The 26,760-nt window shown below is 45.5% G+C and overlaps 1 protein-coding gene across 1 annotated transcript; it reads right to left on the bottom strand.

Annotated features, from left to right (window-relative positions):
• Positions 1–14,587: 14,587 nt before the first annotated feature.
• Positions 14,588–26,302, bottom strand: RERGL (RERG like). Its single transcript, XM_030541989.1, is given in 7 exon segments — positions 14,588–17,270; positions 18,253–18,401; positions 22,379–22,404; positions 22,407–22,451; positions 25,321–25,362; positions 25,365–25,376; positions 25,886–26,302. Coding segments are annotated over 7 exon segments (609 nt in total). The 5' UTR covers positions 25,938–26,302; the 3' UTR covers positions 14,588–16,987.
• Between the last annotated feature and the right edge of the window lie 458 nt (positions 26,303–26,760).

The following is a 26,760-nucleotide window of genomic DNA, read 5'->3' as shown; positions in this document are numbered from 1 at the left end:
CTGTATGGAGAAGGGAGGAGCAGACTAGAGAGAGGTCCAGGACTCCCAGCTGGAAAAGGAGAGGGAGATGCACCAGGACACAATGCGCTTCTCTTGCAGCAAACACAGATGCTGCAGACTCTTGTGGACCTACAGTTTGTCCTTGTAGTCCATGGGCTTGTCCTTGTAGTCCATGGAGAACTCTAGAGAACCTCCCTACAACCTTTCCTCTATATGCCACTTGGCATCAGAGGTAACATCCCAACACCTGCCACTCCACACTGGGGGACATTAAGGACAACCACAGCTTCACCTACACTGACCTGAGAAAGCCACAGTTGCTGAATGTGTAGCCAAAATGTACACAAATGTTCTTTCCCCTTGTTAATAAATTAATGGAACAGAACTTAAGTTTTAATGTATTTGCTTGTTTGTTACTAACATTCTATTTTTGTGGAAAATAATTCATCTTTATTAGTTCCTAACATATACTGCTACTGAAAACACCTACTTACTGGTTATGTACAGTGTGACACAACTCACAGAATCAGTGACAAACACAATGTAATAATCATAAATGTACATCAAGCTCCACAACATTAAGAGGTGCCTTGACAGTGTTATATTCATAGATGTGTACCAAGCACCACACAATTCCTAACAGGCCCCAAAACTACAAGGCCAGGTGGAGCATTGTACACCACAACACATTACTATGCTCACTGTTAAAATGCTCCCTGGTCTGTATAGCTCTGCACTGAGCTTTTCTACTAACCCAATGGCCAGGGGAGCAATGCATAGGGTGGTCCCCCAAGATCACTATTGGCATTTCAATATTGCTAATGATAATCAGTTGGTTAGGAAAGAAGTCCCTGCTTGCAGCTGTCTGAACAGTCCTGTGTCATAAAGATGTGAGTGTCATACACTTTCCCTGAGCAGCCAACACTGATGTCGGTGAAGCATCCCTGGTGATCCACCAACACTTGCATAACCATAGACAAGCAGCTCTTTTTGTGACTTACTCTGGGGCAGCGGGCTGGTTTCCAAAATTGAGATGTGTCTCATTGCAGCTCTTAAACCTTATTGCTGCAGATCCATTCCACTGTATCCTGCGCATTGTGGAGCGTCGGTCCTGTGTAGCCGGAGATGGTTAATGGCCCTGCACACTTGCATTACAACATTCCAGAAAGATTTCCCACTGACCTTTAGCAATCCACAGTGTGATCACTGTGTTCTCCGGTTCTCAGTTCTCCAGTCTCAGTGCCACTCATTCTGGTGTCCTTTCACTGGAGGGCTGGGGGTGAGCTAATCACACAGATCAAGGAACAAGGCCTTGCACATTTGTAAGTTCTGCAGCCACTGCTTGTTGTCCCCAAAACTGCATTACAATGCGACCCCCCACCAGTCAGTGCTTGTTTTCAGGCCGAGAGATGCCACTCCACTGTCTGCAGTTGCTCTGTGAATGTCACAATAACTTTGAATTGTTTTTTGCTGTCTCAGCAATCTGTTCTCCATAAAATCATCATGTTCCCCACTGATGTGATTCTTCTTGAGCCTTTGCAAATACCAGAGGATCATATGTCCTGTGCTTGCAATGCTCATGACAAGAGTGCAGGGCTGTGCAGGTTTCATGCTTTGTCAGAGATGGTGGAGGAAGGATGGCCATGCAAGTTTGTGGGATTTTTAAAAAGGCGTGAAAACAATGAGATAGGGATGACATTATGGAAAGGAGAAAGATGCATGCTGGGAAATTGACCCCTTGCTCCAGTCACCTCTGTGCGACTTTGTTTCTGCCCACTATGAATTGCCAAAAGTTCCCAAAAAACAGTGCACTAGATGGTAGCGAGTTGAACACTGGGTTTCCTATCTAGGGGGCACAGGACACAAGCGCTCCTGATGAGTACATGCAGCACCGACACAAGAGTCAAGTGTGCATAAGCGATATACTGTGTCAGCTTTATGCTGACGTAACTTGTATCAGCCAAAGTTTGTACTATAGACATGGCCTTAGAAGATAGATTTAGTTTTAAATGGACCAACTGTTATGTTAAATTTGTAGGAATACATTCAGGTTACATATTAATTGTTTAACTATAGGGACTCAATTATTTTGTAAGGTAATTAAAAATAGACCTAGAAAGATGACAGAAATTTTACAGTCGCTTCTGGGAAAGAGTCACATCAGTTTAAAAATAACTTACTCAGAATAGCTTTCCTGTCTCAAATAATATCAATCCTGGAGATGAAAATAAGGCCAAGATTAAAACAACCTGAGTCTACAGTTAGTTTCCCAATCCATATTTAAGCATCTAACTAATTTTCAAAAGTACTGGGTAGTCAACTAAAAATGTGGTTTCCAGAACAGATGGTGGTGAAGAAGAAAAACCATCTACCCCTTCATGGGCAGTGCTACCCAAGGAAAGGTGAAGGTGTCTGTGATTTCATGCTACAACAGAAGGTTAATCTAGTTACTCTGTATGAACAGAATACCTTTTTTCTCCTCTCTGCTGTTTTGGGAACGGGTGGGAAAAGCCTCCCTCACATACAGTCAGGGTTCAGAATTGGAGTTTGTTCCCATGCCTTTATGCAAGCCAGACCTGCAGGGTGATCTGATTAAGCTAGGGAGCCTGGCTGAACAGGTAGAGATAGGCAAAGGTGCTAACTTGTGCAGAATGGTATCCAGGAATGCTGGTGGAAAGTAATTATTCTTCTTCGAGTGCTTGCTCATATCCATTCCAATTAGGTGTGCGCGCGCCGCGTGCACGTTCGTCGGAGACTTTTTACCCTAGCAACACTTGGTGGGCCAGCAGGTCGCCCCCTGGAGTGGCACCGGTATGGCGCTTGATATATACCCCTGCTGGCCCGCCCACTCCTCAGTTCCTTCTTACTGCCCGTGTCGGTCGTTGGAACTGTGGAGCACGGCTAGCCGTTCTCCACCTTCCTAGCGTTTCACTCTTCTACAGTATAGTGTATATAGTTCTGTTATTATAGTAATTGTTGTAGTTATAAGGTTAGTTAAGTGTAGTTGTAGATAGTTATACAGAGGATCGGGGATTCGCCCCTTCTCCTCCCCGCGGTGCCGGGGCCCATGCCCGGTTCACCCGGCTTTAAGCCTTGTGCGGCCTGTCATCGGCCGATGCCCACAGGAGATCTGCACGACTCCTGTCTGAGGTGCCTAGGCGAGTCCCACCTTGTGGACAAGTGCCAAATCTGCAAGGCGTTCAAGCCCCGAATGAAGAAGGAGCGGGACAGTCGCCTGAAGCAGATCCTGATGGAGGCAGCGCTGACTCCCCCACCGTCGGCACCGACTCCGGCACCGGGGCCAAGTGTCGCCTCCACTCCGGACCGCTCGGCGCCGGCAAAGGCTTCAACTTCCCGCTCCGCACCAGCCCGGCACCCTAGCCGGCACCGCTCCCTCTCCCCGAGGAGCAAGAAGCACAGGGCTCCTGCGGTGCCTACAACTGCACCACAGTCTGAGCGTGCCTCCAAACCTGACCGCCTGGCACCGTCATCCGCCACGGCACTGAGCGTCGTCGCACCGTTGACTCCGGCTCCTCAGGGACCGTTGAGTCCGGTGCATCTCAGCTCCCCAGTGAGAACAGCGGTTGAGCTTGTCGCTCCCTCCACGCTGGAGACCTTCTCCGTCGCATGCGACCTCATTGCCATGACAGAGCCCGAGCTGCCCCCAACCCCCAGCACCGCCGGTGCGGGTTCTCCAATCGATGGGCAAGCCCGCCATGGTGCTGGCCGCATTCGCCGGGCACTACTGGGCATCGGTCCCGTTCCAGATCGAGGGACCACTCTCAGCGTCGCCGCTCGAGATCCAGATGCCGCTCGCAGTCCCGAGACCGCTACCTGCGGCACCAGTCGTACTCGCGGCACCGTTCAAGATCCCGGTCGCCGTCGTACTACTCTCGGCACCGGTCTAGATCGCGGGCACCGACGCTCCTACGGCAGCCAATCCCGGCACGGCAGTGTACAGCACCGGTCGACCTCCCGGCACTGAGCTGGTAGCAGGTCCCGGTCCAGATTGAGGTACCACCATGACTCCCGGTACCACTCGCCGGCACTGCGCAGCGACGTCAGGGTGCGCAGGGGCCTGACGCAGTCATCAACGGCTCCTCCATGGCCTTCAAGGCACTCGTCCACTTCCTCCCGTATGGACAGCGCCTCTTACAGGGGTTCGGATGTGCAGGCCCACCTGGACCAGGGACCACCACAATGGTCCTTTTGGACGCCCTGGGCATACCACCAAGCCCAGGGCAAACCTTCGGGCCCCACTCGCTCCGGCCAATCGGAGCATCGTGCACCAGAGGCCACGGTCAGCTGGCCTCCCCCTCAGGTATGGAGGAAGTCCCTATGGATCCCCTTGCGCAGCAGGATGCCCGGGAAGCGGAGGTCCCTCTGGACGAGGCTTCCGTTCAAGAACCACTCCTCCCTGGGGTGTCCTCTTCCCTCGTCCCCAGATGAGGCGGTAGCAGGCACATCTTCATCAGGGCCCCCGCCGATTGATCTCCGGGCACATCAGGACCTTCTGAGGCAAGTTGCCCAGAACATAAACCTTCCTGTAGAGGAAGTCCCGGAAGTAGAGGACCCGGTGGTAAGCATCCTCTCTGCGGAGGCACCGACCAGGGTAGCCCTCCCCTTCATCAAGTCGATCCAGGTGAAGGCAGACACCATCTGGCAGTCTCCAGCCTCCATTCCACCCAGTGCCCGCGGCGTGGAAAGGAAGTATATGGTACCATCCAAGGGCTATGAGTACCTCTATGTACACCCCGCTCCCTGCTCCTTGGTGGTACAATCAGTCAATGAGCGGGAACGCCACGGCCAACAGGCTCCTGCACCAAAATCAGGGAAGCCAGGCGCATGGACTTGCTGGGCCGCAAGATTTACTCTGCTGGAGGCCTTCAGCTCCGTGTGGCGAACCAGCAAGCCCTCCTGAGCCGTTACAGCCACAACACCTGGGAGGCTGTCGGCAAATTTACAGAGCTGCTTCCCCAGGACTCACACCAGGAATTTTCATCTCTCCTGGAAGAGGGCAGGAGGGTCGCCAGGACCTCGCTACAGGCGTCCTTAGATGCCGCAGATTTGGCAGCGAGGACACTGGTGTCGGGCGTAGCCATGCGCCGTATATCGTCTTCCGGACTACCGCCGGAGCTACAGTGCACGATCCAGGACCTGCCATTCAACGGGCAGGGCCTCTTCTCTGAAAAGATGGATCCCAGGCTACAGAGCCTGAAGGATAACCGGGTCATCATGCGTTCACTGGGAATGCACACGCCCCAGACTCAGAGAAGGCCATTCCGCCCCTACCATCAGCGCGCTTACCCCCCGCCTCGCCCCAGACAAGATTTCAACCGGAGGTGAGGCCGGCCGAAACCGTAGATGTCAGTCAGGTCCTCAAAGGGGTAACACTTCCGGGTCCGAAAAGCCACCGCAGGGACCCAAGGCGAACTTTTGAAGGTGCGCCCAAGAGCAGCTTACCAATCCCCTCTCTGGATCCACTTCATTTCCTCAACCGCCTCCGCCCCTTCCTACCGTCATGGTCCCAGCTAACTTTGGATCATTGGGTCCTGCGCACGATGCAGTTTGGTTACCATCTTCAGTTTGTTTCTCCACCCCGCTCCCACCCTCCCTCCTCGTCCCTCTTCAGGGACCCCTCTCATGAGCAACTTATCGTCCAAGAGGTTCGCAAGCTCCTGTCCATTGGGGCTATAGAGGAGGTGCCAAGGGAGTTAAGGGGCAAGGGGGTTTATGCCCGGTACTTCTTAATCCCCAAGTCAAAAGGGGGCCTAAGACCCATCCTGGACCTGCGAGGCCTGAACAAATTCATCAAAAAGTTCAAGTTCCGCATGGTAACCTTAGGAACCATCATTCCTTCCCTGGATCCCGGAAATTGGTACGCCGCTCTCGACATGAAGGATGCTTACTTCCACATTGCGATCTTCCCCCCGCACAGATGGTATCTTCGCTTTGTGGTAAATCAGGACCACTACCAATTCACGGTCCTCCCCTTTGGGCTCTCCTCAGCCCCCCGAGTATTCACCAAGTGTATGGCAGTCGTCGCCGCTGCCCTGCGCCGTCGTCGTATCCATGTCTTCCCTTACCTCGACGACTGGCTCATTCGAGGCACGTCGGAGGTGCAGGTGACCAGGCTGCTTATTATTATTACATTGCTTATTACATTGGTTGGATGCTTATTACATTCTGGGTCTGTCTTAAATAATAATTTGTAAATTCTGCCCCTACACCGCCTCAAGAATACTTGAGTCATCCAGCTTTCTAACTTTCAGAGTTTACTCTTATTGCTAATGGGAAATTATGTATTAGGTCAAGTTTGTATTCATCTTCCCTCCCAAACTCTGTGTGCTGCTGGGTGGAATGTCAGCGTCAGACATGCTCAAGTGTTGTGATTGTGTTGCGCTCTAGTGCATTCAGCCTACAGCTATACCCTACAAATTATATAAATCCTTAGAACTGGGGGTTGGGGGGAAAAGGGAAGAGAGGAGGAGAAGGATCTATTGTCCATACATTATCATCTAGATATCATCCGGATATATTGATGTTTCATTGCTTACCCCCCAATTCAGATGCATGCAGGTTTCTCTTACAAGCTGGAAAACCCTCTGTAGCTCACACAGTTTCCAAAGTACATCATCTCTGATAAAAAATTACAGATTCCCCTCCTTATTCCTCTCCGGATTAGGCTTAAATACAATCCATCCACTTTCCGCACTTCAGCGCAGTGGCTTCATCTGCTTGGTTATGTGCCTATTTAATATCTTTGCCGTTTCTTTTTCCAGAGGTGTAGAGTTTTTTGTTTATTACAACAGAATCTCCTCTCATTTTCTGCAGCCTCGTGCTGCTCAGTTCTCTCAGGTTGCTGTGCAGTTCTATATATTTTGCAACTCCTTGGTTCTGAGTAGTGTGCAAATGGACTGGATTTACCAGATGAAGGCCTAATGGGGACAGACAGGAAGTAACTGCAATAGGAGAGAGGAGAAGGTTTTTTGTTTATTTTTTAGCTTCAGCCACTAAAAGACCAATAGCTGCTTCAACAGTGCAATAGTTATAGCTCCCGAGTCCACCTGGAAGTCTCCATGAACCAGCTTTTGGGACCCTATTTAATATCTCTTCCTTTTACTCACTGTTATTTCATTGGTGTGTAGTTTTATGGTTAGACATGGATGATGCTTTTCGTGGCATTCTCTTCAATCTTTCCACTAGGACAATCAACGTGGGCAGCAGTATCAAATCTTCAGTTCCTGGTTCAGCCAAATTGCCACTGAAGCTTATGAAAGACTTCATGAAGTTACACCAAAAATTTTTGACTCCTGTGTAGTAATTCGGAAGATCTTACAGAGTGTTGGCAGGTTCATGCAATGGAAGGTAAATTGTTCTGCTCGTGACACCTACTGCACATTAAGCTGACCTGGGTGAGCGTCAGGTGGGGAAGTAAATCATCAGGACATTGACTCAAGCAAGTTGTTGGTAGGCTTTTAACATTAAAAATAGTTTTCTTCCTGTTTTGTGGTGCCCTTATTGAAGCAACATAACAAATAACAAACAAAAAAAATCCCATTATACTATAATAATTCATAACAATGATCTAAGCACTACAGCACAAACTATTAAAAGATTGTGGGCCCAATTCTCATGTATACTGGCATAAAATGGGAGTAACTCCATTACAGTAAATGGAGTTACACTGATGTAAAAACCAGCATAACAGAACAGACTCAGGCCCACAGTGTTTTGTGTCTTTGCTGTAATATAAGGTGGGTGTGCTGTTTGTTCAGGCTGTGCAATCAGCTCCGCAGACTGAATCAACTGCAGTTTTTATCCCAGTCCAACAATTCTATGTACATATTTTTGTAATTTTAAAAGGCGTTTTTCCAGATGCAGGTTTGGAGAAAGCAAGAAGCTACTTCACAGTAGTGTGTCGATCTTTTGCAGCCTCCAGATCCCCTTTATTTGGGAGTTCTGTTTCTGGAAGCAAACAGAGACCAAGAGAAGAAACAGCAGATGACCAGGTAAGAAGGGAGGAATGATTGTGAACTAAAACATGAGCTGCTATACTGAACACTTCTTACCTCATTGTTATATACAGTAGAACCTCAGAGTTACAAACTGAACAGCCAACCACACACCTCATTTGGAACCAGAAGTACACAATCAGGCAGCAGCAGACACCTGCCCCCCCCAAAAAAAAAACCAAAAAACAAAAAAACAATGTGTTAAACGTGAACTACTTTTACAGAAGGGAAAGCAGCATTTTTTTCTGCATAGTCAAGTTTCAAAGCTGTATGAAGTCAATGTTCAGTTGTACACTTTTGAAAGAACAGTCATAACCTTTTGTTCAGTTATGAACATTTCAGAGTTATGAACAACGTCCATTCCCGAGATGTTTGTAAATGAGGTTCTACTGTATGTAGGTGTCAAAAACCTGTGGTTGAGTTCTACTAATACTTAACATTTGCACAGCATATAATTATACATTTATGCAACATCTTTTATTATGAAGAATCCCAAAGTGCCTCTCTCTCTCTAAAGCAGGGGTGGGCAAATTTTTTGGCTCGAGGGCCACATTAGGGTTGCAAAAACTGTATGGAAGGCTGTATGGTAGGGAAGGCTGTGCCTCGCCAAACAGCCTGGCCCCCACCCCCGATCTGCCCCCTCCCTCTCCCTGCCCCTGACTGCCCTCCTCAGAACTCCTGACCCATCCAACCCCCTCCGGCTCCTTGTCCCCTGACCGCCTGCTCCCAGGACCATCCCCCAGGACCCAACCCCCGATCCAACACCCACCCCACCGTGCTCCCTGTCCCGACTGCCCTGACTCCTATCCACCCCAGCACCCTGACAGGCCCCCCAGGACTCCCATTCCTATCAACCCCCCCGCCCGTTCTCCATCCTCTGACTGCCTCCCCCAAACCTCCACCCCATCCAACCGCTCCCTGTCCCCTGATTGCCCCCCGGGACCCCTGCCCCTTATCCAACCCCCCGCTCCCTGCCCCCTTACCATGCCGGAGCCAGTCATGCTGCTGCACTGCCTGGCAGGAGCAGTGGGCCAGAGCGCAGGCGGCGCAGCAAGCCGAGGCTGCGGGGGAGGGGGGACAGTAGAGGAGGGGCCAGGGGCTAGCCTCCCTGGCTGGGAGCTCAAGGGCCAGGCAGGAGGTCCCAAGGCCGGATGTGGCCCATGGACTGTAATTTGCCTACGTCTTGCTCTAAAGACATACAAGAAAAAATGGTTACTCACCTTTGTAACTGTTGTTCTTCAAGATGTATTGCTCATATCCATTCCAGTTAGCTGGAGAATTTTTACCCTAGCAACACCCAGCTGTGGAGCCCCGTGGAGCGGCACCTTCATGGCACTTGATATATACCCCAGCTGACCCAGCGCCTCCTCAGTTCCTTCTTGCTGGCTACTCAACAGAAGGGAAGGGGGAAGGCTTGGAATGGATATGAGCAACACATCTCAAAGTACAAGAGTTATGAAGGTGAGAAACCATTTTTACTTCTTCGAGTGCTTACTCATATCAATTCCAATTAGGTGACTCCCAAGCATTACCTGCCAGTGGGGTCGGAGTGAAGGAGCAACGTGTATTGTAGGACTTCTCTACCAAACGCTGCCTCATCTCTAGCGCGCCGGACAATGGCATAGTGCGAAGTGAAAGTGTGTACCAAGAACCAAGTCGCAGCTCTGCAGATCTCATGGATCGGCACCTGGACCAGGAGCACCGCCAACGAAGCCTAGGCCCTTGTGGAGTGAGCAGTAAGCTGGCCAGATCATAGCAAGTGCAGATGCAGGATGTGATCTATGAAGAGATCCACTGAGAGGAGACCGGAGGCCTTTCGTCTGGTCCGCCATTGCAACGAAGAGCTGGGTTGTCTTCCTGAACAGCTTTTTATGCTCAGTGTAGAAGGCAAGGGCTCTACGGACATCGAGGGAGTCTGGCATGCGGAGACTGGAGACTGGCATGTGGTTTTGGATAAAAACTGGAAGAAAAATTTCCTGGCTGATATGGAAGGCCGATACAACCTTGGGAAGAAAAGCGGGGTGAAGCCGAAACTGCACCTTATCTTTATGGAAGATCGTGTAAGGTGGTTCCAAGGTAAGGGCTCTCAGCTTGGGGACTTGCCACACCAATGTGATAGCAACCAGGAAAGCCATTTACAGGAGAGGTAGAGAAGGGAACAGGTGGCCAGCGGCTTGAACGGGGGCCCCATGAGTCTGGAGAGGACCAGGTTAAGGGCCCATGTCGGGACTGGCTGTCGAACTTGTGGGTAGAGATAGTCCAGGCCCTTGAGGATCCTGCCAACCACAGGATTGGCAAAGACAGAGCAGCCATTCGTACCTGGATGAAAAGCCGAGATAGCCGCCAAGTGAACTCTGATGGAGGATGCCGCCAGGCCCTGCTGGTTTAGGTCCAGAAAATACTCCAAAATGATAGGCACGGATGCCTGGAGAGGGGGAGTGTTGCGCTGAGTGCACCAGCATGAAACTGCTTCCACTTAGCCATGTATGTGGCCCGAGTGGAGGGCTTCCTGCTGCCCATCAGTACTTGCTGCACAGATTCTGAATAGAGAAGTTCTGAAGGGTTTAGCCATGCAGTATCCATGCTGTGAGGTGGAGAGATCGTAGGTCGGGATGGCAGAGGTGACCGTGATCCTGAGTGAACCAGAGCTACCAGAATCACTCGCACCCTGTCCCTGAACACCTTGAGCAAAACCCTGTGCACAAGAGGGAATGGGGGAAAGGCGTAAAATAGTTGACTCGTCCACGGGAGTAGGAAGGTGTCTGTGAGAGAGCCCGGGGAACAGCCTTGGAGGGAGCAGAAAGCTGGGCATTTCCGATTGCTGTGGGAGGCAAACTGGTCGACCTGGGGGAACCCCCATCTTCGGAAGATGGAGCGACCACTCCTGGGAATGGAAGAACCTGCTCAGGTGGTCTGCCAGCATGTTCTGGACCCCAGATAGAAAGGACGCCACCAGGTGAATGGAGTGAGCTATGCAGAATTCCCACAATTGAACGGCCTCCTGACAGAGGGGGGAGGAATGGACCCCCCTTGTTTGTTGATGTAGATCATGGTCGTGGTGTTGTCTGTGAAGACCACCACACAACGACCCTGCAGTTGCACCTGGAAGGCTCGACAAGCAAGGCGCACCACCATCAGCTCCCGGACGTTGATATGAAGGAGAGTATGGATGGGGGTCATAGGCGCTGTGTCTGAATGTTCCTGAGGTGGGTGCCCCATTCCAGGACTGAGGCATCTGTGACGAGGGATAAGGAGGGCTGCGGGCTATGAGAAGGAACTTCTTCACATACCACCTGGGGATCTAGCCACCAGCGGAGGGAGACCAGGACTCGCTCTGGGATGGTGACCACCAAGTTCAGGCTGTCCCAACCTGGGCGATAGACTCATGCCAGCCAGGCTTGTAACGGGTCTTGTTCAGAGTAAAAATTCTCTGATAGTCGTGCACGCAGCACACGCATGCCTACTTAGAATCTATATGAGCAAGCACTCGAAGAATCAGTTCACCACTGAAGAACATCAGCTTCTAGGTTGGACAGTGACAGGCTGTACTTGGTCTTTAAAGTTCAGACTCAGGTAACCCCATGCAATGGGAAATGAAATCCCTTACTTCTATATGTGCCACTGGAATGTATTCAGGCTGCGTAGGAGGGTAAGAAGCACTTGGGTTTGATGAGGTGGCCCTCACTATTCCGCTAACTGGATTGAGACCTACAATATGCTGAGTTCCCAGGGTTTGGGGTTAAGAGATCACCAGAGAGGGTGGGAAGGAAATTTACCAAAAGAGTCTTGTCGTGGGAAGATATGAGTCATAAGAAGGACCATTCTGGGTCAGACCAAAGGTCCATCTAGCCCAGTATCCTGTTTTCTGACAGTGGCCAATACCAGGTGCTTCAGAGGGAATGAACAGAACAGATAATCCCTGCCACCCATTCCCAGCTTCTGGTAAGTCATTTAGCATTTCTGTCATTTCCACATTTTCTGTTATTGTACTTCCCACCCCTACCCTCCACTGAGTAATGGGTCTAAACTGACCTTGGTCTTCTTGTTTTTAATGTATTCATAGAATGTTTTCTTGTAACCCTTTTTTCTAGGTAATTTTTTTGTGCCTTGGCCTTTCTCATTACTTGCCCACATACTTGTTATTTGTTTATATTCATCCTTTCTAATTAGAGCTAGTTTCCACTTTTTGTGGGACTCTTTTTGAGTTTAGGATCATTGAAGATCTCCTGTTAAGCCAGGGTAGTCTTTTGCCATTTTTCTGATCATTATACAGTCGGATAGTTTTCTCTTTTGCCCTTAACAGTGTCTCTTTGAAAAATTGCCAAGTCTCTCAAACTGCTTTTCCGCTTAGACTTGCTTCCCTGGGATCTTACTTGCAAACTCCCTGAGTTTGCTAAAGTCTGCCTGCTTGAAACCTATTTTCTTTATTGTGCTTTTTTCCCTCCTATCATTCCTTAGAATCATGAACTCTGATATTTCATGAACATTTTCATCCAAGCTGCCTTCCTCTTTCAAAGTCTCAATCATTTCTTCCCTATTTGTCAAAATCAAACGCAGAACAGCCTCTCCCCCACTGGCTTTCTCTGCCTTCTAAAATAAAAAACTGTCTCCGATACATTCCAAGAACTTGTTGGATAATCAGTGCCCTGCTGTGTTATTTTCCCAACAGATGTCTAGGTAGTTGAAGTGTTCCATCACCACCAATTCTGTGCTTTGGATGATTCTGTTAGTTGTTTATAAAAAGCTTCATCCATCTCCCCTTCCTGGTTAGGTGGTCTGTAGTAAACCCCTACCATGACATCACCTTTGTTTTTTTAACTTTTTTTTAACTCCTTACCCAGAGACTTTCAACAAGTCTGTCTCCTATTTCCATCTCAACCTCAGTCCAAGTGTATACATTTTTGATACATAAGGCAACACCTTATGCAGAGATTCATTGGTCTTTTCTGCAAACAGCTTCATCCATCGCAAGGAAGGTCCTAAACTGTACTTTGGACTTCCCTCTGAAACCCTGATAGCTGAAGGCAGGAGGCCCTCCTCATGGCTACCACCACAGAGACAAAACAAACGGCTGTATCGGTGGTATCCAAAAAAACCTGCAATGATATTCTGGCCAGCAGTTGACCATTTGCAATAATTGCCTGAAATTATTCCCTTTGCTCTGGTAAAACATGCTCAATAAAGGAATTAAACTTTGAATAGTTAATATGGCTGTATTTTGCCATGAGGGCTTTGTAGTTGGCAATCCCAAATTGTAGAATAGCCAATGAATATGACTTACGGCCAAATAAGTGAAGTTGCTTTTTAAATCTTTGATGACATGTGACAGTTTAGTCTGAAGCTGTCTTCCACATTTGTTTACTGAATTGACCAAAAGGGAGTCAGGGGAGGGATGCGAAAATAAAAATTCCAAGTCCTTAGAGAAAACAATATTTTTGTGTGCACTCTTACAAGTAGGTTGTATTGTCACTGGGGTATGCCAAATTATTTTTGGAGGGTCTAGTAGAGCCCAATTAATAGGTAGCGGGATGCAGGCAGATGATGATGTATGTAGGATGTCAATCAGTTTATGCTGTGACCTCAACCTTCTCAAGTGGAATTTTCAGAATTTGCTATCCTTTATTTCTTATGTTCTGTAAAAATACCTCTATGAATAATAGTAATTAGTCTCCTGGCAACCTTAACCAAGTATGTTCTCTTTTTGTTAAGAATTAAAATAAAAAAATAAGTATTAAGCACTCTACAATTCATTGTGTCATGCATGTATGATTCTTCAGTGTTTGTATGAAACACAATCATAGTCCTCCTCTTGTTAAAGTGCCTAGCATTTGAATTTACTATTTGAGGCTGCATGGGCTTCATTTGTAAAGTAGAAAAAGTTGTTTTTTTTTTAAATCTTAGGACCATCATAAAAAGTGTAAACATTTCTCTCTTGTAGATTTCAAGTTGATTTAATGTCATAACAGTCAATACAGTTAGTTTCAAATCTGGTAGCAAGCTGTATACAGTGTGATAGACCTAGGCCAGTTGGGAACAGCAGAGTAGTGGAAGGGAGATACACTACTGGCCACTGGATAAGCAGTTTTCTGTTCTCTCAGTGACCAGAGCAGGGCTGCTCCAGACTAATGAGAACACCTGACTCCAATTAACCTGCTAAGAGTCAGGTGAGGCTGTTAAGCACCTGACTCTAATCACGGCCCCTTTGATGCTATAAAAGGGCTCACTCCAATCAGGCCAGGGGGGAACCAGAGGAGAGGAAGTATGTGCCAGGAACTGGGAGCAAGAGGCGTGCAAGAAGCTGAGAGTGAGTAGGCACACTGCCAGCCTACTGAGAAGTACAAGTGTTATCAGACATCAGGAGGAAGGTCTGGTGGTGAGGATAAAGGAGTTGGGGAGGAGGCCATGGGGAAGTAGCCCAGGGAGTTGTAGCTGTCATGCAACTGTACCAGGAGCCACTCTAGACAGCTGCAATCCACAGTGCCCTGGGCTGGAACCTGAAGTAGAGGGCAGGCCTGGGTTCCCCCCAAACCTCCCAACTCCTGATCAAACACAGGAGGGAATTGACTTGGACTGTGGCTTCTACCAGAGGGGAAGGTCTCTGGGCTGTTACCTGACCCACAGGGTGAATCTGTGAGGTGAGCATATCTGCCAACAAGCACAGGACCCCACCAAGGTAGAAGAGAACTTTGTCACAGCAGACTGACAGACTACAATAAAGCAGCCAACTAAGAGAGTTGGAGGAGTGGTGTTTGTGTCATTTAATAGATCAGTGCTTTAAAATTCAATCTCTCTGATTCAATATATACCCTTATATAATAACCCCTTGATACAGTAGGTAAAGTCTGCTTGGATGTAAAATAGTGGATGAGCCTGCCAACATTCTAGGCAAAAAAATTCCATGATTTGCAATTTTAAAAGCTATAACTATGTGAGATAAGATGATCTTTCAACAAGTGATGATCTTTAGTCACAGTATTTTTAGCATGTATAAATAACATTTATATTTTGTTTAAAGAAGCTTTCTACTTATTTGCATGGAATTATCAAAAGCACTCAGCATTGCCCTAACTCTGCTTGTTGACTTCAATGGGACCAGAGTTAGGCCACAATACTGAGGGGGGTGGTGGTTTGTTTTTGGGGGTTCTTTTGGAAATTGCATCTTTGGGTATGGCCGCACAGCAGCTGGGTGCAAACCTCCCAGCCTGAGTGGACAGACTCTTGCTCATGTGGCTCAAACTAAAAGCAGCATGAATTTGTCAGCTCCAGCAGAGACTCAAGATAGACCCCTTAGCTTGACCGCAAGGGGTTGGGTGGGCTTGAGAACCCTAGCTGCAGCCCAAGCCGCAACATCCACCCTCTTTTCAGTGCAGAAGTTCAAGCCCACTAATGCAAGTCTGTCTGCTTGTGCTGGGAGGTTGGTAGACGTACCTTAGGCTCTGTTGGAACTAAGGTGATCAGACTGCAAATCTGAAAAAACCCCAAAATTGGGACTGTACCTATAAATTGGGATATCTGGTCACCCTAGTTGGAACCAGTATGGGAGAAAGTCAGTCATCTTCAGACCACTTACTTTTCCCTTCATAATTTTTGTACAAGCAGAAACATTCAGACATGGGTGGCCTAAGTATGCAGTAAGGAGCCTGATTTCTGTTGCTTAATATTTAGACTCCTATGCCTAATGTTCAGCACTTGTGTGGGAAAAAATAATAAGACACTTCTATAGCACTATCTATACAAATCAAAGTGCTTTACAAATGTATTTCATTACCATGGTGATGATATAAGTTTTAAAATGAGCATGGCAGTTAGGACCACAAGTCCATTGAAAGTCTGACTTTGAAACCCAGTCAGACTTGTGCTCCTTACTTAGGGGCTTCTCAGATCCTTCTCCTAAATAAAATAGAGTACATAGATAATCATAGATAATCATCATCAACAGAGGCATGGAGAGTGAAAATCGCCCCTATGCAGAGGACCAAATTAAGGGCAGAGATCCATGGGAGTTAGGTGCCTAAATACTTTTGACAATCTTGGCCTGAGTTCTTAAGTTGGATTTCAGTGGTACATTGGCTGTACAGGCCAGCTACATAGGAGTGAAAGATATTGTAAGGGATTGGCTTCCACCTCTGAAGCGTGAAATCATGGATTCAAATACCCAGGTGGCCAGGGAAGATAAAACTGATGCATAGGAGTAAATTTCACCCAAAAGACCTTGTCCAAGGTCACAGCAAGTCAACGGCAGAGCCAAAGTGAGCCCAAGGCTCTTAACTCCCATTCCAATTTCCTATCCGCTGGACCATACTTCCTCCCATCAAGCTCCAGCAGGAATATCGAAATCGGTGACAGCTGATGACCTCATTTATTTGATTCCCTTCTTGGCAGCTTTTCAGGGGAAGAAAGCCCTGAAAGTCAGGCATTAATTATCCTCCGCTCATTTAATTACAAGTGCAATATCACAAAGTACCAATCCTGGTTTCAATTAGTGCAATTGCTGTTACAGATAAATCTTGGAATTCTGAAGTTGGGCTATTGTTCAGCAAGGCACAGGGAGGCTGAGTTCATTGGAAAAAAATTATTAATATTCTAGTAACACCTAGTATCTACAATCAAGATTAAGGCCCCATTGTTGGTAGGCACTCTACAAGGTAGTAAAAGTCCTTTTAAGAGCTTACACTCTAAATAGACAAGACACAGGTTGAGAGGGGAAACAGAGGCTCAGATAAATGAAGAAACTTGCCAAGGTCCAGGGTAGTGCTCTAAATAGAACCCAGGTCTTCTGAATCCCAGTGCAGTACTCTGTCTATTGGCCCATACCGCCAATCATCTTTGGTTTGTAGTGACATATCATCCCTTCAAATGGAGACCTTTTAAACACATGTACTCATTGGCTGAGTCCAAGCATTGCATATGGCCCACTATTGCAATATTTCAGTGTATCATTGTTCAATGGTTTCCATGGGCCTGGACATCCACTACACAGACTTCCTCCTCTTCCCAAACATGTTGTTGATTAGTTTGGCCATTGACTTTGAACCACTGGGTCGTCTCTTTTCCTTCAGTTTGAAGTTTGTGATGATGGTTCTTAGGACTTTTGTGAACATGGTCATCACTTCCTGACAATGTTCAGCTGCAGACAGTTCACAGAACTGGCATTTGTTATCCATTGCCAGCTTTTGTCCTTCATCCCAGCCTACTTCTCTCAAATGGCATAGATCTTGCTTGTTACCAACTAAGAATACAGCTGACTCTACCACTCTGAAATCAAAAAGTCTTTGATTAGACAAAAAGTCTTATACAAATTCTACAGGGTACCTGGCTCTTGTATGCTGTATATCCAGAGAAAACTGACAAAAAATGTTTATATTATTTTAGTTTATACCATTGAATGCTATTTAGGATCTCAGTTTGCTAGAAATCCTCCTAACACATCTGTGAGGCAAATGTCTTAACCTTATTTTAGTTATGTTTTATTAAGGCTAAAATAATTGACAGTACATTTTTTCACTTAAATATTAAAAACAGTGAAAAATATACACACCAAGGGATTAAGGCTGAGACAGTATATGGTGAAAGGGGTTGAAAATATAATTTAAACAATTTCCCAATTTAAGATTTTATTCTTAGGTCATGTTTTATTTAGGCAAAAGCCTCAGCAGGTTATGCATTTCTAGGTCAATTGTTGTGAATACTGATACTCAGCACTCACTCTTTAAACATTTAACTAGTTCATTAATTAATTTGTGCCACTCACATCTGAGCTAATTTAAATTATTTGCCCAAGGACATAAAGGGAGTTGATGTCACTGCCCTGGACAGAGTTTAGCAGGAATTCTTGGTCCCAAATCCTCTCTGATTGTATCTACACTAGTATTTTCTTCAAACTTCCCATTGATGCAACTCCACTGGTGACAGCAATGAGTGTGGGGGTGAGGTAGCTTAGGCTAACTACCAGCTTTTTAATCTGCACGTTGGCCAATCTTGATCTGAGTACTTATCTTATATCACCTAGCATGACAGTATGACTTACATGTGAAACAAGAATGAAAAAGCCTAAAGTATATTGGGTTTTGGGTGGAATGGGTTATATTTTGCTGCTGAATTTACCAGCTAGTATATTACTACTTTTGTTATGTTGCTGGTTGCTACTGCTGTGACTGTTAGGGTGCCTAGTGCTCACAGACTCATCTCTTTTCGTACCTTAGATCGAAAGAAATGTAATATTTATAATACAACTTACCTTTTGCAAGCTGCCAGGTGGGAATCTCGTATCCTGTATAGCAATGCCTTTGCAAAGGCAAAGGAAGCTCTATCGCTGATGTCATACACAATGACAAATCCATCAGCCCAGTGGAGTTCATCAGTGAGGGACAGCTTTCCCTGTCGTGGCTGAAGGCTGAAATGCATACAATAGAAAGAATCCATTACTGTTGTCACTGTGCAATATTTTCTTTCTAACTTAGAATGTAAAGAAATGTACATGTTTGTACAGTGCACAGCACAATGGGGCCCCGATCTGAAACTGGTTCTCCAAAGAGCTACAAATAAATAAATATCATTGGAGATGATTCTTATAATGAATGTATAAACAGTGTTTCAGAACTTTAAACTGCCCTTGATAGGCCTTAACTATCAGTAAAGTTAAATTAAATCTTACAATCAAACTCTGCTCCCTTGATTGCAATGGAGTCGCTCTGAATTTATGCCAGGGTAACTGAGCACACAGTTGTGGCCATCAGTATTTGTTTAACCCTTTATATACATGAATGATGGGATGGATTGCACCATCAGCAAGTTTGCGGATGACACTAAGCTGGGAGGTGAGGTCGTTATTCTGGAGGTTAGGGATAGGGTCCAGAGTGACCTAGACAAATTGGAGGATTGGGCCTAAAGAAATCTGATTAGGTTCAACAAGGACAGTGTAGGGTCCTGCACTTAGCATGGAAGAATCCCATGCACTGTTACAGGCTGAGGACTGACTGGCTAAGCAGCAGTTCCGCAGTAAAAGACCTCGGGATTACAGTGGATGAGAGGCTGGATATGAGTCAACAGTGTGCCCTTATTGCCAAGAAGGCTAACGGCATATTGGGCTGCATTAGTAGGAGCACTGCCAGCAAATTGAGGAAAGTGATTATTCCCCTCTATTTGTCACTGGTGAGGCCACATCTGGAGTATTGAGTCCAGTTTTGGGCCCCTCACTACAGAAAGCATGTGATAAATTGGAGAGTCTAGTGAAGGGCAATGAAAATGATTAGGGGGCTGGGGCACATGATTTATGAGGAGAAGCTGAGGGAACTGGGCTTGTTTAGTCTGCAGAAGAGAAGTGTGTGTTTGTGGGGGTGTGGGGATTTGATAGCACCTTCAACTACCTGCGGGGGGGTGGGGTCCAAAGAGGACGGAGCTTGGCTGTTCTTCGTGGTGGCAGATGACAAAACAAGAAGAAACGGTCTCAAGTTGCAGCGGGGCAGGTCTAGGTTGGATATTAGGAAACACTATTTCACTAGGAGGGTGGTGAAGCACTGGAATGGGTTACCTAGGGAGGTGGTGGAATCTCCATCGTTGGAAGTTCTTAAGGCCTGGCTTGACAAAGCCCTAGCTGGGATGATTTAGTTGAGGTTGGTCCTGCTTTGAGCAGGGGGTCGGACTAGATGACCTCCTGAGGTCTCTTCCAACCCTAATCTTCTACAAGTCTAGAATATGATTTTGCCACTCTTGATCCTAATAAAATGAATGAGGAGTTTGCAGACTTTATTTGTTCGTTATTGTTCCCACCCAATTCCCTATACAAAAACAGCTCTGATGTGTTTATCTGTTCCTTCACTAGGAAGTTATTTTAGTCAATCATTTATCCTATCCATTCAACTTTTCCCCCCAATACATGAAAAGACTTGGAGCGTACGTAAGCCCTTCAGCAGGACATGAAGTCACCACACAGACTTTGGTGGATGCCATTTGTTAATATGAGTGATGGGAAGTTAGAACAGGATAGTAAAAGTGAAAGCAGAGGGAAATGAAGGGATGAAAGATAGGGTTTCATATTTACTTTGAAAGACTAGATGGAAAAGGATGAGGCCAATTAAAATAATAAAGGTATTGAAGATGGCTGACAAATCAATAGGTGGAAACACTGTGCAAAAGCAGGTGGTGGTAGATCAGCTGGAGGGGAGAAGAGAGTTAAGAGGTTTATGAAATAGTTGGGAGCAAGTCCAGGCAGTTTTTAATAAAATAATAAGGTTTTTTGACTATATTCTGAAATTCAATAATGAGGCACTGGAGAAAGTTAAGACAGAGCCATCAGTCTTCTTGGTCAAGACTGAAGGCACCTTGAAACGGCTAAAAACTGTACAGAAGGATAATATCAGTATAGGTAATAGTTAGTGTCAAAGGGGGAAAAGAAGAGAGCATAACTGTTTCCAATATTTTTATGTTTTAAAAGATGTTTAAGCCCATGAAAAAGAGACTGTAGATTATAGCTTATTGGTGGTTTCTAACTAGCCCTCTTCTCCCAAATGCCTCAGCACGCTTCTACGCTACTCCTCATTACACCAAATGCTGTTTGTGACAGCTTGCAATTCAATGGAAGTTAGTACAAATTTTTTGTTTATATTCAGGTATTTGGTAGCTGGTTATATTATATGTTTTAAAAATGGGTGCTGTGCTATACAAACCTAGTAGACAAGTTCCCTGCCCAGAGAGTCTGCATTGAAATGCCAAATTTGTTACTGTCTGATTTCAATTTGTTGCAACATGTGCTGATCTGTGTACTCTGCACTAAAACAAATAATTTAAGGGGAGACTGGGCAGCTTAGATGTGGGATACAGCCTTTTTATATTCAGAGCTGTCAGCACTGGGAAAATTTAACTAAAAAGACCGATTAGTTCAACGAATCATTGTTGAAATTGGTGAGCGCCACAATGTAGGCAGGGCTTCAGGTTCTCCACCATCATTTTAGATAAACCAGTTGAAATTCAAGTCTAATTGAAATGGGGATGAAGAGGTTCTGGCTGCAGGAGATTTGCCCTTACTACTGCTTGCCCCTAGTTCCACTGCACTGTGGGATTTTTTGGTAAGTTTCCTCTCCTAACAAGGTCTACGTTAGGGTTCAAGTACAGATCAGATTGCAATGACCAAAATGGCTCTTCTCTGAGAGAGGCACCTATGAGACTGAGTTGGTCTAAGTTCTGTTCAGGGTGGGTAGGTGCCTCTATCACAAAAAATACCACCAAGCTTGATGCACGAGGGAGTCTGAGAGTGGAGGAGAGAATGCCAAAGGGTCTCCTTGAGGAGTTTTTCCTAGATCATTCTGAATCCAGATCCAGGAAGCTGCAGAGGGCCAGAGCTATCTGCTCAGATGGTCCTGCGCTTACTCTCTAATGGTGGACTACCCCTGCTCCATCTCCTGGGCAACATGGTTCCAGCTGAGTCAAGCTGCCAAGGCCCACCCGGATTGCCACTGCCCCAGTTCCCACTAATGAGGGAAGCCCATAACCAGAGAAAGGCAGCAGCAGGAATGTTAACGTCAAGCATCATTAACATTCATTGAGATCCTCTCCAGGGTTTTGAGGAGAAGGGATGATCAGGTTCATCTAGCCTGCTCCTTCATTTCTATTCTCCAGCCTTATATTCTTGGCCACGTGGATGATGGCTCTTTGCAGGGCTAGTACCATACTGTTCAGCAGATGTGGCAGGTCTGTTTCTGGGTGGGTAATACTGTGGTGAATGAGCTAGCTATCGGTCTATGTTTCATGGACACTCCATTACTATAATTCTTTAATCCTTTTAGCAGAGAAGGAAGGAATTGAATGACCATGAAGGCTGAACTCCCTTAAGTGTTTTATTCAGGTCAGATTAAGCCCAGTTGTTAGTATGGGGAAGTCTGTATTGTCACTATCATTAGATCTATTCTGGGAATACAGGACTTCAGTTTCCAGGTCTGTCTATTTGGCCATTGCCACAGGGTAAATGAAATTTAGTTAGATGTTTTTAAAGTAACCATTTAGAAGGATATTCGGGGAAACTATACAAATAGTGATTGCATATTTTTTTGTCCCTCCTATGACTTAAAAGAATGCATGTAATTTTACTGTACAATGTTACATTTGGTTGCCATTAGTAGCTTTAACAATGGAAAGCCTTGACCAGATAGTTGTACAATGAAGGACTCATTCTGTAAAGTTGGAAAATGCTCAGTACATAAAGAGTCCTGACAGCTCATGTTATAGCTACAGGAATTTCAATATTCCATGTCAGTTGCTAAAAGTGCAAAGTAAGTTAGCTTTTCTCCTCTCTCCTCCCTGCCACCTCACTCTTCGAAGGATCTTGGGAGCAGCCTTGCTGTGCTTCATCTTTTATAAGTTGCGCTTACCTGTGAACAAGGGTCATAAATTTCCAGTTCATTTGCCTCCCATCCAGACAAAAATGTTTAGTGTAGATGCACTCTACAAGACCAGCATTAAAATCAATATCAGAGTTAACAAGTGGAGGTAAAAAAACAGGCTTTAATCGCTATATTACCAATGGAGAAAAATAAGATTTGCTGTACATAATTAGGCCTTGGTTCATCTGCCTCTGGCAGAGTCTGATGTGTTACTGGAAAGTGAACCCATCCCTCAGATAAGCACTGCACAATTCACTATGGGCATAACTGTATCCTAAGCTCATGGCTGGCAGGTCCTATTCCACTGTGATGCCCCAATAAGTGCTAATGTGTGAGGGAACATTGTTAGAACATACTGCTGACCATTTGAGACAGCAGATAAGCATGTACAGGTAAATTCTCATGCATTTAGGATACTGAGTAATTTCCCAAAAATCTCTTTACAATATTATGCAAGTTTTAGGGCAGCTAAGACATGATAGCAACCTGTATATTGAGTATGTGATGGGAGCAGGAGCTGGCTATGATTTCAGGGTAGAGAGAATGTAGACTTAGATCAGTTAAGTTCTGATGGCCCACTTATTCTATTATGCATGTTCAGCACGTATGCAAAAGTCTACGCAAGTTTTTTCCTCCAGGTAAAATAGAACCGTAAGGGTAACACTTTATTTTTTTTCAATAGGTTAGGTGGGTATGAGTTTTCCTCTCATAAGCACTGTGGTTTGATCTTATTAAGTTATAATTATGCTGGTATTATACAAGCCTGAACTTAGGTGCTGATCCTGAAAAAGCTGGTACCAGGAATAACACTTAACTACAATGAAGCATTCTAGAACTCAAATGGGAAACCTCACAGCAGCAAGCATTTCCCTCGGTAGTGTTTGCAGGATCGAGTCCTTAAACTGTATTCTTAGGTTCTGAGACGTAAGAATGCAGATTTTTAAAATTACTCAGGTATTGCTGCACTCAGTGTCGCAATGCCTAACTGATTTGGGGGCTCAGCCTGATATTTTTTCAAAAATGATTCAGGCACTTAGAAGCCAAAATGCCTAAATCTCTTTTAAAAATGAGACTCAGACATTGCAATGCTGAATGCAATTTGTAAATACCTTTAAAATGTGGATCTAAATCTCATTTTCAAAAGGGATTTAGGCACTTAGGAGACAAAATCCAATTGATGGAATTTAGGACTACTAAGTGACTAAATCTTAGACTCCTAAATCAGTTAGGTCTTGCAATGCTGACCACAGCAAAACCAAATGCCTTTTAAAATCTGGGGCATAGTCTACATAAGGGAAATATATTGAAAATCTCCATCGGTTGCTAGAAATAGTGGGACAAGATATTGCCACTATTCTAAGCACCATGTTGCTCTGAGCAAATCTAATCAGCACAGTATATCAAACAGTACTGGCAACTAGCAGGGTCATTTATTGTCTAGGGCTACCAGTGTTGCTAACCTTGGGGGGAGCTGATCTGGTGTTTGCAATGGTGGGAACATTTCAAAATTCCTAGTGCAGACAGGGCCAGATAAATCTCACCATTCCTAGCATTCTCCTGGACTCCCAATCAGCACCACATTAGTCTTCTGGTACAGCTGCAGTTCTTATGAATACTGGCCTATCCTCATCTATCTCCTTACCTCCTTCAGAACCCCCAAGTGAATATTTGGGTTGGGAAATTAGAAGATCAAATCTGCAGCACACTCAAACATTGTGGGTCCACAGTTAAGTAAGAACATAAAACTTTTGAAATCCAATCTCTCTTTGATTCCACTACAAAATGTTCTGGGCTGCTTTGTGGATTGCTTTTTATTTATTCAACCTGCTAGTTGTAGAAACAGGGCCAAAAAGTATTTTCAAACAGTGTTTGTACAGCCCATGCTTCTCTTTACCAAATACATGGGTTTGTTTAAAATTTCCCTTGAAAAAACAGCAGGGTTTTTTTGTGTTGGTGAACTCACAGTACTGGCTAATTCCCCTGTCCTCTTGAGTCCATCTGATTTAGGAGATTCTCAGAGGCACAAAGGACAGTTATGCACCCAACTCCTTTCCAAAGATTAGATTTGGATTGTCATCCTTTGTGGCAATAGACTTTTTGTTCTGTATGTACAGCACCTAGCACAATAGAGCATTGGTCCATGGGGTTCCTAGGCACTACTGGCAATACAAATAATGAAAAGGGAATGGGAGTGGGGTGGGTAACTGCCCTTTGTGCCTCTAGAAATCTCCCTCTTACTGCACTCTCTTTCTCCATATCTTATCTATGGAAAATGCAAGTCTCTTGGCCAAATTTTCCCTTTCCTGAAAAATGCCTCTTGGAACAAGGTCGTTTGTAGAGAAGATAAAACATTACTTTTTCTATTTCTTCACTCTCTTCTTTAATTGTCTTTTCTCCCACTTTATGGTGTACAGAGTTTACCAGCCTTTTTGTGTCTGATCTAGTCACGTTTCTTAAACTCCTTGCCCTTCTGATTTCTGATTAGTACTTTACTAGCACAGCATGTGCTGAGTTTTACATGTTCATTTTTATACATCTGCTTTCCACATGAGTTTTATGTTTCTATTCTTCATATTTTAATTTTCATCAGCAACTCCAAAGTAACAAACTAAAATTAAATCACTATTTTAAAAGATTATTCGGTTTCCATTTTAAAGATACTTTCTGAAACTATAATAAACCTACTTCTCTCTGATCAAATAGCTCATCATCCACTAGTCTCTTTGGAAAATCATTTCAGTGAACGTATATAACCCAAACAGAAACACTTTGATTAGATGTTAGGAAACACTTCTAAACAGAACTGAGAATTTAAAAAGAAAAATTCAGGTATGTATTGACATTTCATATTGATATGGCTTTAGTGCTCGTTAAATGTATGATTTATAGAATGCCTAAAACAAAACGCAAAGTTGCGAATGGGAACTTACCAGAATTAGAAGCATATTCTCCAATGAAACGCCTGGTTAGGATCTCACTGTTAGGGCTGCAATACAAAACAAACTCCAGCTGAGCACATGCCTGGTTCAGTGGACGGTTAACTTTATACAGCTTTTGATTTTACTTGGTGAGCCAAAATCCTCAACATTTAAAATTCAGTCGTGTTCTCCCCCCGGCTACACACCGCTCCAAATGATTGCCAAGGGGGGAGTGTTGCAAACTGAGATGTGGAGAACGAACAGTTGGGTGATCAATAATGCAAAAGTATGAGGGGGCAAGGGGAGGTGAAGATCCGGGGCTCCTAGTAGTAGCACATGGAAGAGCCATTGTGCAGCTGGAATGGACCAAATCTTTAAACAGTACAGCTGTTTTCTACTTTGTCTCGGTGCAGAAAACCGCTGGCACATTGATTCGCATGATCAGTGGATTATTAAAAAAAATCAAGTTGCTCGCAACCACCCTTACAAACTTGGGAGGGACCCGATTAACATGTAAATCCTAGTTGTTAAATCCATCCTCCCCCACCCCGCCCAAAAAGTTAACTTGTAAATTTACCAGACTTGCCGGCTCCTCTACTGCCCAGCACAGCGAGCTTCAGCTCATTCATCCTGAGCCAGCCTTCTCTCCAGCTCCTGACTGAGCTTTTGAAAAGGCTTCTTCAGTGCAGAGCCTGCTGTGTCTTCCAGCTGTGCGGCAAGCTTGCTTTGCTTCTAGTGCCTCACCTCCACCCCCTGACAATCTCTAGTGCCCTGCAGCAGGGGCCCCGGCGTGCTCCCACAGAGAGCACCCCCCCAAGCTACTTCCCCTACTCGCCACTTCTTTATAACCTCCTGGCTGGGGACGTCAAGGGGAGGCAGTTGTCGATCTCTTTGTTCCTCTAGCAACGCAGCTCTGCAGACCGCCCACGCGGTGTTGCCTGCAAGAAGCAGTTAGACTGGGAGTTGCCCAGGCGCCTCTTCCTTCACCTTGGCAGCGATCATCACCAGGGTTTCTTTTCTCCCCCGGGAGGTTTCTAGTTACTGATCAAAGGAAATGACAAGGAAGGGTCAGTGGCTGGTTGTTTTGTTTTTGTTTTTGCAAACGAGGCAGTAATTTCCCTTTAGCGATTCTCACGCACGTGCATTTTGCAGGAGGATGTGAAAGTGACCCTCTTAGATTTGTGATGAAATATGCAAATGGAACAAAGTTCCTCTAGCAAATCACATATTTATTTTTGTCTGTAAACATTTACTCTGAGCTGAAACTTGTTTGCAAATTCCTAACAACCTCTCCCATATTTTTCCTCGCTTTTTGCCCACCACACTGTAAATAGTTTGAGTCTTTTTAAGCAGGTGCAAAGCTTAGTAGTTCTAAAACTCAAAAATGTTTGTAAGTTATTTGCAGAGAATGTCTTTTGGACCAAGGGCTTTGAAAGTTGGTGAGGACATTAA

Source organism: Gopherus evgoodei, chromosome 1, assembly GCF_007399415.2.
Source record: "Gopherus evgoodei ecotype Sinaloan lineage chromosome 1, rGopEvg1_v1.p, whole genome shotgun sequence".
Taxonomy (NCBI): Eukaryota; Metazoa; Chordata; order Testudines; family Testudinidae; genus Gopherus; species Gopherus evgoodei.
This window is presented reverse-complemented; position numbering and strand designations above follow the sequence as displayed.